This window comes from Cryptomeria japonica, chromosome 3 (assembly GCF_030272615.1).
Source record: "Cryptomeria japonica chromosome 3, Sugi_1.0, whole genome shotgun sequence".
In the NCBI taxonomy this organism is placed as follows: Eukaryota; Viridiplantae; Streptophyta; class Pinopsida; order Cupressales; family Cupressaceae; genus Cryptomeria; species Cryptomeria japonica.
Genome location: NC_081407.1, coordinates 373144632 through 373160897, shown reverse-complemented (window position 1 = coordinate 373160897; position 16266 = coordinate 373144632). Strand labels below are relative to the sequence as shown.

The following is a 16266-nucleotide window of genomic DNA, read 5'->3' as shown; positions in this document are numbered from 1 at the left end:
ATCAACCAGGACCCCCTTTAGATTCGAAAATATGTGGATGAAAGAGCCAAATTTTTTGATATTGATTGAAAAATGGTGGAAGGAAGAGTCCTTTGAGGGTTCAAAACTCTTCTGTTTCATAGCAAAACTAAAATTAATCAAACAAAAACTGCTTCAATGGAATTCCAAGCACTTCAAAAACATCTACTCGACAAAAAGACACATAGAAGAGCAATTAGAAGCCCTAAACGACAGGGTTATCAAAGTGGGCATGGATCAAGAATCTTTTTAGAAGGAAAGATCCCTCCTACTGGATTACGAGGATATCCTCTCCAAGGAAGAAATCTTTTGGAAACAAAAATCAAGGGAGAATTGGCTCAGGATGGGGGATAAAAATACTAAGTTTTTTCACAATGTTACTAAAATCAGAAGAAACAAGAATTGGATATCTAAACTACAAATCAGAAATAACCAATCTTCTGAGGACCCGGAGGTCATAAAAGAGGAGATTATCTCCTACTATTCCAATCTCCTAAATAATAGCGAAGGATCTCATCTTCAGGATCAAAAGAAGCTGCTGTCTAGGATCCCCAAGATTATATCTGAGAAGCAGAATCAGAGTTTAAATGGGAAAATTAAAATGGAAGAAGTTCTTCAAGCTCTAAACCAACTCCCTTTAGGTAAGGCACCAGGGCTGGATGACTTTCCTTCAGATTTCTTTAAGAAATGCTGGCACATCCTAGGGCAGGAGCTCTCAGATGCCTTAGATTGCTCAAGAAGGTCAGGGAAAATCCTCAAAGAGATTAACAATACTTTTATAGCACTTGTCCCAAAGAAGGAGAAGGCGGAAAATCTGGGAGACTACAAGCCTATTTCCCTATGCAATACAGTCTATAAAATCCTCTAAAAAAGCATGACCAATAGATTGAAGCCTCTCATGAACAACATCATTTCAGAAGAACATATAGGGTTTGTCCCAAGCCGATCAATTCTCGATGGAGTGATTATAGCACAAGAAGCACTCCATACCCTTCAAAGCACAAATAGGCCAGGTATGATAATAAAGTTAGACATTACAAAAGCTTATGATAGTGTAGATTGGCGTTTCCTTTGTAAAACATTGCAAGCCTTTGGGTTTGATAAGCATTGGATAAATTGGGTATTTGAGTGCATCTCAATGCCCAAATTTTTAATATTAGTCAATGGAAAGCCAGCTGGTTTCTTCTCTTCCTCAAGGGGCATTAGGCAAGGGGACCCCCTCTCTCCCTTCTTGTACATAATAATGGGGGAGGCTCTAGGAAGAGCCATAAAAGCTAGTTATACCAACCAACAGCTAGAAGGAGTCAAAATAACTAAAGACTTTGTAGCAACCCATTAGTAGTTTGCAGATGATAATCTCTTATTGGGATCAGAAAAAGTAAAGGAAGCCAAACACCTAAACCAGATCTTAGAGATGTATGGAAGGGCTTCAGGCCAACTAAGAAACAAGGACAAAACTAAAGTCTTCTTCTCAACAACAATTCCACTTCAGACCAGAATTCTTAGAATCTTGAATTGCAAAGAAGGAAGCCTTCCATGTACTTATCTAGGCATCCCAATAGATAGAGGTTTGAGGAACTCCAAACTCTGGGATCCCTTAAAAATTAAAGTTGAAAGCGGTGCAAATGCCTGGAAGGGAAAATGGTTGTCTTGGGTGGGCAGATTTAGTCATGATTCAAGCAGTGATCTCATCTCTACCAACTTATCTTTTATCTATTTTATCCCTAACATCTAGTGCCAACACCTACATTATCAAGAAGATGAGGGATTTCTTTTGGCAAAACACTAAAGAGAAGCATAAGATTGCACTAATAGCTTGGGACAAAATTATGAAGCCCAAACCAATGGGTGGCTTAGGCATCAAGGATTTTAGATTACAAAATATAGCTTTGGGGGCCAAACTAGTATGGAAATTTATTAAAAACCCAAATGCATCCTGGGTCAGAATGCTAGCAACAAAGTATCTCTTAAATCAGAATAATTTAAACATCCTCAGATCAGAGTCATTTCCGAAAGGATCAAGAATATGGAACTTCATCATCTCTTTTAGAAACCTGATCTCAAACTCAATCTCTTGGGATATTCATGATGGTTCAACAAGCCTATTCTAGGAAGACTCTTGGGGTGGTTACCCTCCCCTGGCAAATATAATTCATATCCTTGCAACAAAAAACTGGTTCAAACAAAACTGGGGAGTCTGAGTTAAAGACTATATAGAAATAGAAGAAACACCAAACACACTATGCTGGAAGTGGAAATCAATGGAGGGCCTGCCAATTCCATGGGAGGACATGGAAGAGCTTTTAGGCCACCTACAGGCGAGAAACATTACCCCTAGAAGAGGGGAAGATTCACTCATCTGGGAGCCTTCCAAAATAGGATAGTATAACTCAAAGGATGGCTACAAAATTCTGGTTAGCCCAGTAGAGCTCAACAACCACAACATCCCCCTCAAGATGTTCTGGAGCTCCAAAGTCATCCCGAAAGTGGGCATCTTTGCATGGCTGGCAATTCAAAAAAAAATCCTAACGGCAAATAGGTTCACAAGAATGGGATATGAAGGACCTTCAAGATGAATACTTTGCAAAGCCCAATCGGAGACAGTGGACCACCTCCTCTTGACCTGTCCCTTTGCCTCTAAATGTTGGAGATGGCTCTGTGCAAAATTGGAACTAATCTTAGTCTTGCCGAATGAATTTAAGCTTCTATTCCAGAGTTGGCCTCTTCATACAAAGGAGAGCTTGCTGAGCCAAATTATGGAAACTGCTCCATCATGCTTAATTTGGGAAATTTGGAAAGAAAGGAACCGCAGGCTATTTGAAGGTAAAGCTAGAAATCAGAAATCAATTCTAAATTCAATAGAATCGGCAACAGTGGATTCAATCAATAGCAGAACATCCTTTGCACTGAATCAGTCTAAAGTTTTCTCTTCATGGGATAGGAAAATTAGCCAAAACTGGCAAGGAATCATTATTCCCTCACTCTCTCGCCATAACTCAATTAAAAGGAAAGGAGCAATTTGGTCTCCCCTGAAGCCAGACCGAGTGAACCTGAATTTTGATGGGGCCTCCAAAGACAATCCAGGCCCCTCCAGAATAGGCTATGTCAACAGAGACCAATTAGGAGCAATCATTGGGAAAATGGAAAAACCAATCCCTCTGGACACTAATAACATAGCAGAGTTCACTTCTCTACTATTAGGCTTGAAAGACTGCATCAACCATGGAATCAAAAATATTACAGTGGAAGGAGATTCGAAGATAGCAATTAATGCTATCAGGAAGAAGACAACCCCCAATTGGAGGCTTCAAGCTCTTTTGGAGAGCATTCTAGAAATCCAAAAAGCTTGGACCTCTTCGAGGCAAAACATATATATAGAGAAGCAAACACAGAGGCAGACGCATTATCAAAAGTTGCAGCTTTAGGAACCTTTATTCACTAGTGGCCACAGGGATCTTAGCCTTCTACTAATTTAGATCGACCAAGCTAATATGACCGATCAGACAAGGTTCGAGTCTCTGCATGCCAGAAGATTGGAGGAATGCATAAATCAAATTCAAAAATTCCTTTCTTACCCTCATTTTGGCGGCTAACACCAATGATCACTTTCCTTTTCAAACTAACCACTCATCTAATCTTGGGATGCATGGTGGGTCCAGTAAAGCCGACTAGACTAACCGATAACATTAATATGGGACCAACTAAAGTCCAGGTGGTGAGCATTGCCTCTCTATCCTTGCATGAGCTGTCCGCAGGCTAATCTTTCCCTCCTCTTTTCAATGGATTTGGTTTGATCTGAGCATTTATTCTCTGCCACCTCCACGTGAGGTTTAATTGCTCTTGTTTTCCCATCATTACTCATTGAGTTGTGCGCTTGCTTTCCTGAAGAAGACCATTTATCGCTTCTCATTTTCTTTTGGCTCTACTGGTTGCTCTCTGTCTCTCCTCTTGCTAGTCCTTGCCTTCGGTCGCCGTGTCTTCCGAACCCCCTTTCGGCTTCATCATGAGTGTTTATCCTAGGCCCATTTCTTGTTTTGGCACAGACACCCCCATCTCTCTTGGTTCTTCGACCCGTCAAGTCTCCTTCAGAAAGATTACAGACCTGAGACTCAAGCGTCTCCTTATCCACTCAGACCCTCTAGTTCTTTTAGCAGTCAAATTGATTTTGGGGAGCGCTCATCTGAGTAGAGATGAATACCCAAGAGACAACACCAACATTTCGTCCAGATTTGTGGTGTCACTACTGGATCAGAAGCTTTCCAAGCAATTAATCTAGAACCTTACCAGGGAACTCTTGCCAGCCGAAATTCTCCTAGAGCTCCAAGAAGTTCTGAATAAGGCCAATCACGACTCTAGTGCACCCAGACCTAGCGAAAAAATCCTTTTTAATGCTCATGGTGCTCTTATCAAATATTACCCATTCCTTCTGGACCTGAAGGATAAAGAATTGAATAGGCATAGAAAGTTTGCGAGTGTAGGGCTGAGCTACCTCAAATGGTGTTTTTTAGGGGAAGATCCAGAGGCTGAAGGGCAAGAGGAGATTCTGTTCCTTTTTGCAAGAATGAATGGCTTCCTGCCTATGCTTGCGGAAGAAAGAGAACCTAAGCCAGAATAGAGGTGCAGAGGAAGCTCAAGCAGTGGTCGTAGGGCAGGGGTCGTGGTCGGTGCTCTCCAGCAAGCAGAGGTCGAGGCCGCCCAAGGAACCAACTTCCTCAACCGGACATTCCTTCCACAAGCTAGGCTCTCTATGGATACCCCCTTTTGTTTATCTAAAGTCATCCTTGTATATTTTTATTAGACTTTAATTTTCAGTTCAAAAACTCTAAATCTAGGTTGATGAATTCAGACATTATTAGTACTTTTGTTTTGGTTTCTAGACTTTTAAACCTTAAATGGTTCAGGAAAATGGTTAAACCCTAAGCTAAAAGGCTCTGGTTTTGAAGGGACCTTTGTGCTCTTTAAGAGCAGAGGTTTTTTGAATATCTTGAAATTCAGTGGTAATCATCTGTATTTACTCAAATTAATACAAAAATTGGCTTTGCCTTTACCGACCAAAAAAAAAAAAATTCAAAAAAATTCTAGTAATGTCGAGAATATCTTTGAGCGTAATCTGAATAAATCCATTCTAAGATTTGGAAAAGAGGCTATAAATTACATTGCAAAAGGCAATGTCTGCATCTTGCATATAGCATACTGAGATGGCGGGGATAAAGCTATTTAGGATCTAGTGTAATTGCTTGCAAGAAAGTGCTAAAGAAAAAATTCAGAGGTTATTTGTTATTGAGGAAGACTATATGTCCTCTCAGCCATTCAAAAGGTGATTGGGTCTGATTTATCTTCTGGTGGCCATATTCACGATGGGGCCCTTTTAGAGATATTTTTCTGCAATATCATCCAGGCAACAGGGTTCAAAGCTGCTAGGTATGCCAACAAATTGGTGAAGCCAGATTTTAGATACATCGTTATCTGTGAGTTGGTCAAGATTAAGGCCAATCTAAAGAGCAGTTTCATTGTAGGGGTTTTCGATGTCGTGGTTACATGGAAAAAAAAGAAAATAATGGGGGAGGAACTAAAGCTAGTTTTTGAAGGTTTGGAGAATTACAATATTACTACTTTTGGTAACCATGTAAGCCTTTATGGTGATCTATTTTCTCCTTCCTAGGGTCAATGTTCTAGCTAAAGGGATAATTTCCCTTCCCTGATGGATGTACTAAGCATGATATGAAATAATAAAGGGATCTACCTCCTCTGGTAGAAACTTAAAATAAAAAAAATAAAAAATGTTTATTTAAATTAAACTAAGGAGAAGGACATGTTCATTTACTCTTTTCTTTTACAAAACTAATGAGTGGAATATATTTATTATGTTACTTTGTTTGGGAAAAGTTTATAATCTAGTAATTTAAGGGAGTTAAGTATATCATTTACAATTAATTTATATTTTATAAATGATGTTTGGGAATGATGGAATACATAAATAGTTGTTATTTTAGGAAAATTAAATATTAATGTGATAGACATTTAGTATATAAAAATACTAATGATAACAAAGATTTAAGATATTATAGATTTTGTTCATTCAGTATAAAAAACAAGGATAATTTAGGTACACTTCATGTCTAAAATCTTGTTTAAATTTGTTTTTTTTTGTTATTCAAATTAATATCATAATTTATTGATATAATCTTTGATTTGTAGTTCTAAAATATTGCAATGTAAAATTTTATTTTATGATTCATTGAATTTATGTTCTATTTTGATTTTTAAGGATTAGTGATATTTAAAAATGTCTTGGAGCAATTATAAAATTACAAGGATCAATATTTTTTAAAGGTCAACCATCTTTGATTGGACTAAATTTACACTTGTGATAAATATTGACAAGCAATGGCCAAACATACAAGTGATTTGGAGAGTGATTTAGATACAAAATATTAGTCCTTTAAAAATTTCCAATTGAAATGATCCTAAGTCGTCCTTATAAATGTGAATGATCTTTCTATGATTGTTTGACAATAAATTTAATGATTAAATGAATACTTTTAAATACCTTGAGACATAATGCAATAGAATAAACTGTAGTACTAAGTCAACTCCTGACAACATAAAGGCAATGGTGGGAATCAACAATTAGAATTTGAATTTTTAAATGTCAAGTTAGATCTAAGTCATATATGATTAATCTTGTATGCTATAGAAATGTGTTAAAATAAATAATATATAGAATCCTAGGTAATGAACGTACAAATGTGTAAGCTATTAAATGAGTAGAATAGGAAGTGGTTGAAATAGAACCAAAATAAGATATGTGATTAATCTTGTATGCTATAGAAATGTGTTAAAACAAAGAATATATAGAATCCCAGGTAATGAATGTACAAATGTGTAAGCTATATTTAAATGAGTAGAATAGGAAGTGGTTCAAATAGAATCAAAATAAGGAAAATGTATAGAAATACATGTAAGTGCAAATAGATAAAGATTTAGGAAAGGGTCAAACTTAACAACAAAACGTACACAACATTGTGCTTTATAATTATATTAAGACATTCTTTAAAAATAAAAATAAATACCTAAATTGAAATTAAAATAAATGCACAAATTTCATATTTACAAAATTATAAAACATTTATATTACATATTGTAAAATCTTACCTTTATATTAGATAAAATGTTTTAAACAAATAATAATTAAAGCATAATACAATATTCATAAAAAATCAAAATAATCAATTATATATATAAAAATCTCAGAACATACGAACAAAAGTCTATAAAATAACATTCACATTACGAACACCCTCGACACTGGCTGGTTGAAGTTGAATTTTGACAGGTCATCTAGGGGCAACCCGGGTCGGGCGGGAGGGGGTGGAGTGATTGGAGACTCACGTGGCATCCTCATCCTTGCCTATGTGGCAAATATTAGAATCCAAACTTCAAGCATGGCTTAAGTGGCAGTTGTTTATCATGGGTTGATCATGACCAAGGAAAAGGGGCTCATGAGTATAATTATTGAAGGTAACTCGAGCAATACCATTATGTTGCTCAAAAGGGTGGCTAAACCGGACTAGAAAGCTAACCCTCTTATTGCCAAGTATCATGATCTCCTTTCCTTATTGGGAAATGTCAGGTTATGCCATGTGAGATCTGAAGGCAATTGTGTGGTGGATAAGCTGGTAGGGATGGGCACGCATGCTAATGATTTTAGAATTTCTCTACTTGCACGAAATCTTAGTGGAGGCTCGTGCAATGATCTTAAAGGACTCGTTAGTTAATGATGAAAAATCCCAAAGTTGGCCTTTTTGTACTTGCCTTTCTCGCCCTTTCCACTCCTTTCTAGTTAAGTCGACAAGATTAAAAATTTATTAATGGTACTTCCTACCACTACATTCCCTAGGCTTTTCACTTTCTTGACCTGGATTTCTATTTTGAAAATATGGGAGATGATTTGATTCAGACTGAACCTGACAGTTGCTCTGAACTAAAGAATAATGGGGAGCTGTGGGAGAAGGTGATCAATGGGAACCTAGATAATTATGTTGAAGGGATGACCGACCATGACCCTAAGCTCTTTTCTAATTTTGTTAATGCTTGGGACAATGGGAACATGAATATTGGTAGTGTTACTTTCATGGTTTCGATGGAGGCTTTTGTGAAGGTGATAGGGCCGGCCCTTGATGGTGTGTCCTTTCCTATAAATCCCAAAGGGAATTACAAGAGCAACTTTGATCAGTTTTTCAACTAGGTGAAGGAGTTTCCAAGCTTCGAAGTGTCTACAATAGGGAGGATCTCCCTACAATTTAGAAGGATGCGACTTTTCTCATAATGAAGTACTTCACCTTGCATGACAAGAAAAGAAGGTTCCATATATATATTTTTCCCATGCTAAATAATCTCCAGTATGGGGTTAGAATGAATTTCCCTTTCTGGATTATGCCTTCTTTGCCCAGTCTATTTGTAAAGCCATTGAAAAGGCTAAACCCCCACTCCACCAGGGTCTCATCTAGAGTGTATAACGTCCACCTAGATTTATCCCCCTCTAGTGGAGTCCCTTCTATTGCGGTTGGGTCTACCTATCATCCCAATATGATTGTTGACCTTATTGTTACCCCCTCTAATTCTTGGGAACAAATTATGCCTCTATGGTTCTAAAATGTTTACTAGGAAAAACCTTGCTAGAATAGCCAAATTTAAGGCCATGGCTACCACCAAAAAGGATCAGGATGTGGTTGTCCAGTATGAGTTGCAACAAGAAATGGTTAACAAGGTTGTTGATGATTCTGGTTTTGAATCTCAATCCTCAAAGGATTCAAACTCCTTAGATACTTTGGGATCGGATCGGTCCCTTACTAAAATTGGAGAAAACCCTAGCTCTCCCTCGCTAAAACCTCCTTTCTTTGATCACTCCAACTTCTAGGGTACTACTTTAGCTCTGGAAAAAATTGTAAAGCATGTCCAAAGACAAGAAGAGTTGATAAAATATCTCTTTGCGCAAATGAATGTGGCCATCAAGAAGATCAATCAAATGGAAGCAACGAACGAGGCTGAGGCCAAGGCCAACACTTGGGTTGAAGATTTGGATGAGGACGAAGTATGAAAAAGTTGCCAATGATCTAATGCCAGGCATTATGGGGCATTGGGAAACGGTGGGTGGAAAGACTGCTGACATCGACTCTAGGATCAAGAATGCGGGTAGTAAGTACGAGCTAGAATAGATCAAGAAAACCTAGGAGGCCCTTAAAAAGCAAATTGAGGAGGTCAACTATGCTTGTAGGGATGTGGCTAGCAAGCACAATGCCTCCCTACAGGCTATCCATGACAAGATGGAAAGGAGAAAAGCGAAAAACACACACACATGGATTCCCTATCCATGAGCTCTGACCCATCAATTTGATGGTCAAGGCCACCCCCGACTCTACGTTGGTCTCCTTTGGTTTTGGGGTTGGATCGAGTAAAAAGTCTCTCTCTCTCTTTTTTTTTTTTTTTTTTTTTTTTTTCTCATAAAGGTCTTATTTTGTGCCATAATTGGCAGGACAATGGTACCCCCATGCAGTAGACCATCACTTTGTGTTTGTGCTTGGTGATTGTTTTGTGTTTTGGTGGTCTTGGTTCTTTTTTGTCTGTTGGTTTTCTAGTTTAGCTGTTGGTTCTTTGTTTGCCATCCTGGGTTTTTGTTGTGTTTTGGTGGGGGGTCTTTTGCTAGTTGTGCATCCCTCATCTGCTATTGGTGTCGCTTTGCTATTATATAATGGACATGCCCATCTCTCTTTTATTAATCAAAACGTTCACATTATGAACTCAAAGTCTTAATTTGAGGAAAAATATCTAGAACATATATCTTATTGTTATTTTTCAAGAGCAAATATCTTTCAATTCTTAAAGTATCTTTTAGATACAACCAATCTAAAGAGGAGGATTAAACCCCTCTACAGACTACAATCAAATTAATGAAAAACTCAATATCAAGCATATGAATTAAAGTTAGATTTTTATTTTTATTTTTAAAGTTAATGACTTGTAAAATAGTTCTCTTAAAAATATATTTTTCCCTCAACAAACTCATTTGGTTGGTGTAGTGTTAAATACGCAAGAAGAAGCAATTCATATTAGTCATTCATTTTTTATAATATAATAAGTGAGTTATCTAATAAATTATTTATATATTATTGTTTTATGATTTTTTTAATTTGTTGGATTTGTAATTTGATGGTTGTATCCTATGTGGAGTCATATTTTTGCTCCATTATAATTGTTTTTAGTTTTAAGGTTGCATGTCTATTGTTTGTTTTATATTTAACTTTCACAATCTAACTTTTAAACATAATCAAATATACGCATATCTTATAAGTATCTTATTATATAAATAAATTTAATTTTAATATATAATCTTTTCATAATTTTTTTTTTAAACTTCTACAATTTACATGATATTATAATAGAATTGTTCTTCCTTTCATACAAAGATTGATTGGTTACAAATAGATATATTTATAATCTTTCCTTCTCTCTCCTCTCCTCTTATTGTTTGAAAATTTCAAAACTAAAATCCCCTTCCTACAAACTTAAAAATATACAACTTCCCTTATATCAATCACATTTTTTTCTTTATATCTTCCCCTGAAGTCAAATATATGTAAATAATATATTTATTTATTCAATTTCCTATTCCCTAAAAGGTTTGAAAAATATATCCCCCTAAATTAAATAAGTTTTTTAATATCTTTACTCTTTGATTTAATAGAATTCAAAATTTACTTACTAAATCCTTTTTTTTTTAATAAAAAATTCTAAAAAATACATATACAAATTATAAAAACCGAAAAAAACCTAATTTTACCCTTTAAGTTGTAAATTCCACCATTAATATTTTTTAAGAATTAAGAAAACACAATTACAAAATATAATTAAAAACTATGACAAAGTCATCAAAATACAAACAATAATTACAAAATACAAACAATAATTACAAACCAAAGAAGCAGCAAAAATTACAGTCAATAGCAGCCAAGATTACAGTCAATGCCTCAATAACTTCTTACCGTCTTCACAGTTTCACTTTACCAGATACGGCATTAGTGTAAATTAATTCATAAATCAGATCTGTGGTTCGAATCCCACCGATATTTCCCATACGATATTTTGCAGAATCATCTTCAACAATGTAAACTTGAGAAGGAAAATAAGCAATTAATGCCATAGCAAGAGAAGCATGATTCTGGACAGAGAATTTGAAGTATGAACTCATTGATGGCATCGCCAAATAAAGAGAAAGAACAACAATCATGACAATCCATTGCATTAAGCAATAAATTTAATATATCAAAATTTAAAAACTTTTGTGAACAAAATTATTAACTGATCTCCAAAGACTGTTTCTGTAATTTTCCTTTGCATCAGTAAACCTAAACTGTTTGGAGCAGGACAAACAGGACTCAAATCTTAAATAGCTAACTTCTCATTGGCAACTCAATTAGGGCAAAGCCAATCCATCTACAGACCAGATGTCAAAAAAAACCTCCATTATTATTTACTGCAGGCCTCATATAAAACATGCCCTTTTGATTCTCTTTCATTGATTTTTCCACCATATCTGTGCAGGAATCTGGAGGCTGAACTATTGCAGTAATGCCTGAATGGATCTTAAAATTGGAGGCATTCTGGTCCTGAAAGATTCAAGCCTTCTTTCATAGTAGTCAACTGAAAACAGTGAGAGAGAAAGCCTGATGACATCTTCATTCAGCGAAGAACAGTGCTTATGATGGGAATATGAGTGGAGAGGATGCAAGAAATTCATGTAGAGGCGTTTGAATCCGCCCATGGTTGCTACCAGTGACTGTAGCCTCTCTGTTTCAAAAACAGATGAAGGACAGATGTGTGTACATATGATTTTCCACACATATTCACTTTCTGCAGCTTGCTGACACCCTTTGCTAACACAGGAGATGATGCCCACTGACTTGGCATCAAGGTGCTTCAAGATTTCTTCCAGAATATCCACGTTGTTGCCAAATACTGCACGGCTTGCATGGGAATTAGAGTTACCAGCTGTAACTTCACGTCCTGCAACTTTTTGTACTTTGGACTCCATGGATTCCCCCACCCTGCGCATTCTTTGAAATTGAATACTTATGATAAAATGGGTACGTTCTTCTACTTATATAGAGCTAGATATTACAGTGAATTGTAAACTGTCAAAACAAACTAATGGGATAGAGTCCATTTGAGACAACATTTATCATGTTACCTTAAACCTTTGCTTTCACATTAGATAAACATATCAAGTATGCCAATTTCTTTTGGGACAAACTTATAATATAATAGTTTTTTTAAGTCATTTAAGGTCTTGCTTTTATATTATTGTAATACAGTCAAGTTTGTTTTGGTCAATTTTTTTTATTGGATTAATTTTACATTCATGACAAAGATTAAAAACAAATAGGAAAACATACAAGTGAGCTAAATATAAAGTATGACTTGTAATTTACAGAAATGAGTTATATTTTTGTTGTATCGTGGTTGTTTCTATTTTTAAGATTACATATATGTTTTATATTTCATTTTCGCAATCTTATATTGAAACATAATCAAATACATTCATATTTCTTAAAATTGTATAAATAAACATAATTTTAAAATAAAACCTTTTCATAAAAATTCAAACTTTTAACATTTGCATCACTCTACTTAAACTGCCAAAACCATGAGATCCACATAGAACAACAACAGATGTTAATTACATGATATATTATATGAAGAAGAATCCAGGAACCGAAATTGGGGAGACAAACATACATGGAGGAGAGCTTATGAGGTTGAGGATTCCAACAATATATATGCAACTGTGATTAGCAGGATAAATACAAAAAGGACAAGGTGGGACAACACTATTATGCTGGCACTTGTAATCAATGAGAAGGAAGGAGGAAAGAATGTGAAAGCGATGCAGTGTAATCATTGTTGTTGTTGTTAATGGTATAGTGTGATGGTTAAATTATGGTAACATATTTTGAATGGTATAGTAGGATGGTTAAATTTTGGTATTATGATTTTCGTTTCTAAAATTGTTATTGCTGAATGTTTATATTCAAGATAACATTTCTTATATATGAACTTATAAATGATGACAATTAAATTATAATATTGTAATTCTTATTGATATTGATGAATGTCTATATTGAAAATGAGGTCTTCATATATATTATCAATTTATAACACCAAGAAAAAACAATTGCCCCAAATTTATTACAGACAACTGAGTTGTACTCCGATTTGTATCTGGCAGTAGAGTTCAAACGTATTGTTGAACAAGCCAGGTCATAGGTCAAATGTTTTAAACTGTGGCTGTTGTCAGCCAGTCGTTTGGACATTTTAATTATCTTTTAATTTAGGCTTAATTAATGCAACAGTTTTAAGTGCCGTCTATTTTGTCAGACACAAAAACATGTGCCAAAGTTCGAATCACTGTAACAGTCTCAATTACCAAGATATATGCCAAGTTCAAATCTATAATATATAGAGTAATCTATTATATTTATTTTATGTTAACCTTTTATTTTATTGCTGGATTATATAGTACTTAAATTGGACTGCTTGTTTCAAGCCTCGGCTTGGTGCCTTAATTATTAATTATTATTCAAATAAGGTCTTTTGATCAATCACACAATTTATTTGAGTGTTTAAATGAAAATAATTTGTCAATAATCCATCTCTTTAAATTTTGTTATGATGAAAGATAAATCTTAGCACTATTTATGAAAGGTTAGTCATCCTCTAATTGGAGAATCTTAGTACTATACCTTAATTTTTGTTGGGATGTGAAGCCCAACGGTCACATGACCTTTTGGCTCCCTCAACTCTTCGATTCATACTTGAATATGAATGCATAAATATGCGTGCAGTCTATGTATTAGATGATTTGGATATTGGCTAATAGATGATTTCACTACTTGAGAGTGGACGTAGGTATTTGTCAAACCATTGTAAATCGTGTCTCGTGTCGCATTCTTTATTTCCATTTTTCTTTCATTGTTTTATGTTATTTCTTTTCTTGATTTAAACTAACAATTGGTATCAGAGCCTAGGTTGGCTTGAGCAGAGATGGAGGAGGAAGAAAAAGGTAAAATTCATAACTTCTATGATATGACTGTGCTTCAAGCATTGTGTACATTGGTGGGATGGCTGGAAGAAAGAGGGGAACTTAGTTGAAGAGGAGAATCCAACGAAAGAGAAGGATGTTGGGATTCTTATTTGCTTCTCTCTTGAACCAGCTTTGGCACTTATTGGCCAAACTGTTAATGGCCGGGAAGTTGTTGGTATTCATGTGGTGAAGGTTGAACCCCATGATGCCTCAGTTGAAATTTGTTGGCAGAAAGATGCTAGGAAAGAAGCCGATGTTGAAGAAGAGGAGCTCAAAAGATTTTGGGAGAAAGAGTGTTTTCCATCGGAAACCCAAGTTGAATCTGTGGTTGATTTTGCCTCCTGAGATGAGGAGGTTGCATATTGGAGTGAGGTAGCAGGGCAAGGAAGCCTAGGAGTAATTGTGACTTTAGAGATCTCTGCAGATGGCATGGCCTTGGAAAAAATAAAGAGGCACTCCCATGATGATGAAGACAACCTTTTCACAGACATTTTCATAGAAGAATATGAGCCTATGGATTTGGATGATGAAGTGCAGGACAAAACAAGGTTTTCTGGTTTGAAGCAGAAGCAACCATTAACGAGAGCCAAGGACAGTGGGCATCGCTCCAAGTAGTTTCAGGCGTCACATGAAGAGAAGGGAGATATGGTTCATCAACTTGATTGGATGGATGTGGATGATAGTGTCAATGTGGATGATGAGGAGCATGAGGTTGAGAAGAGTTGCGTGAAGAAGCAACTTGAATCAACAATTGAGAGTAATGTCGAGATGAAGATTCCCCCTGCTCCCAAAGTGCCCTTGGAAGTCGTAGAAACAAAAGTGCTAAATGTGGCCGTGGCTGTCACTGTGAAGGACATGGACATTGTGAAGGAACATTAGATCATGGAAGCAATGCTCGACTCCTAGTTGAAGGATGAGGTCACTGTGAAACACAAGGAGATTAAGGAGCTCCCTTGTTTTGATGGGAAGCCAGAGTATAGTGTGGAGGCGATGCCGCTAGAGGAGTGCAAGGCATGGAATACTCTGTTGCCTGTGGTGACAGATAAAATTTGGAACATAGTCTGAAAGACATCATTAAACTAGAGCCAATGAACCATTTTTTTGTATATGGAAGACGAAAGGGAAGAAAATACGATGACAGAAAAGGCGGCCAGATCTGTCGGTTCTTCGTAGTTGTGGGTCTTAGAGTTAAGAAACAAAGACATAGTCTCATGCCTACAACATAGCGTGGTGTCAATTTGCGTTAGAAGGCGAGAAATGGAGGATGTCATGAGCATTGTTTTGTCGTTCGTGGCTGAAGTTGATGGAGTCTACATTGCTTAGGGGTCTTTGATGGCCATGGCAGATTTCAGGCGACTTTGCACTGCAAGGAGCAGATCCATGAGCCCTTTTATGTGAGGGCATAGGAGGTCACATAATCGAGTGATTTTAAGAAACATCATTTGCCCCTAGCTTGCATCCAGAAGATTACGAAGGTGGACGAGGATGTGCGCATGATATCTGCAGAAGCCCCTTTTGTGTTCGCCAAAGCTTGTGAGGACCACCAATTAGAAAGTGATGATGTGTTTTGCCCATATTTTAATATCGGATTTGTTGAAGAAGTTGGTAATTTTGTAGAATTCGGTGGTTTGTAGCAGAGCATGTTGGTGACCAAAAAATAGCTGTTTTTTACAGGATTAAGGAATCCAGGCAACATATTTTGGATTGCATACAAACAAATGACAAGAAGGTATTGCTGAACATAGCAGTTGGTCCTCCAACAGCTATGCTAAAGGTTTTTAATGTTGTTCATGGGTTGGAGAGGTTGTTGTTGTCGGATCTGAGATTGATAGAGCACTATGCAAAGGACGAGTGTCTGATTCTGGCTCAAATTAGTGTGCAAGAGATAGTAGAAGGATGCTTGCATAATGCGTGTTTGCATTTAATCGAAACATTACAGTTGGTTGGCCATTTTGATTGGTATTCGAATGATGATGATGATGATGATGATGATGATGATGATGATGATGATGATGATGATGATATGGATTTCCAGAAAGTAATAGATTTGAATGTAACACATTTTGATTTTTTCGGTGCTCCAACTGTTTCGTCCGATGATAATAATA

The 16266-nt window shown here is 36.3% G+C and overlaps 2 protein-coding genes across 2 annotated transcripts in view; both read right to left on the bottom strand.

Annotated features, from left to right (window-relative positions):
* Positions 1-11635: 11635 nt before the first annotated feature.
* Positions 11636-12130, bottom strand: LOC131080065 (F-box protein GID2-like). The gene has a single exon (XM_058018159.1). The coding sequence runs from the start codon at positions 12128-12130 to the stop codon at positions 11636-11638; it is 495 nt and encodes a 164-aa protein (XP_057874142.1).
* A 2968-nt stretch (positions 12131-15098) lies between these two features.
* Positions 15099-16266, bottom strand: part of LOC131874175 (uncharacterized) — a 66866-nt gene continuing 65698 nt past the window's right edge. Inside the window, exon 4 of the mRNA XM_059217429.1 lies at positions 15099-15188. Within this exon, the coding sequence (XP_059073412.1) occupies positions 15099-15188 (90 nt within the window). The remainder of the gene's footprint in view (positions 15189-16266) is intronic.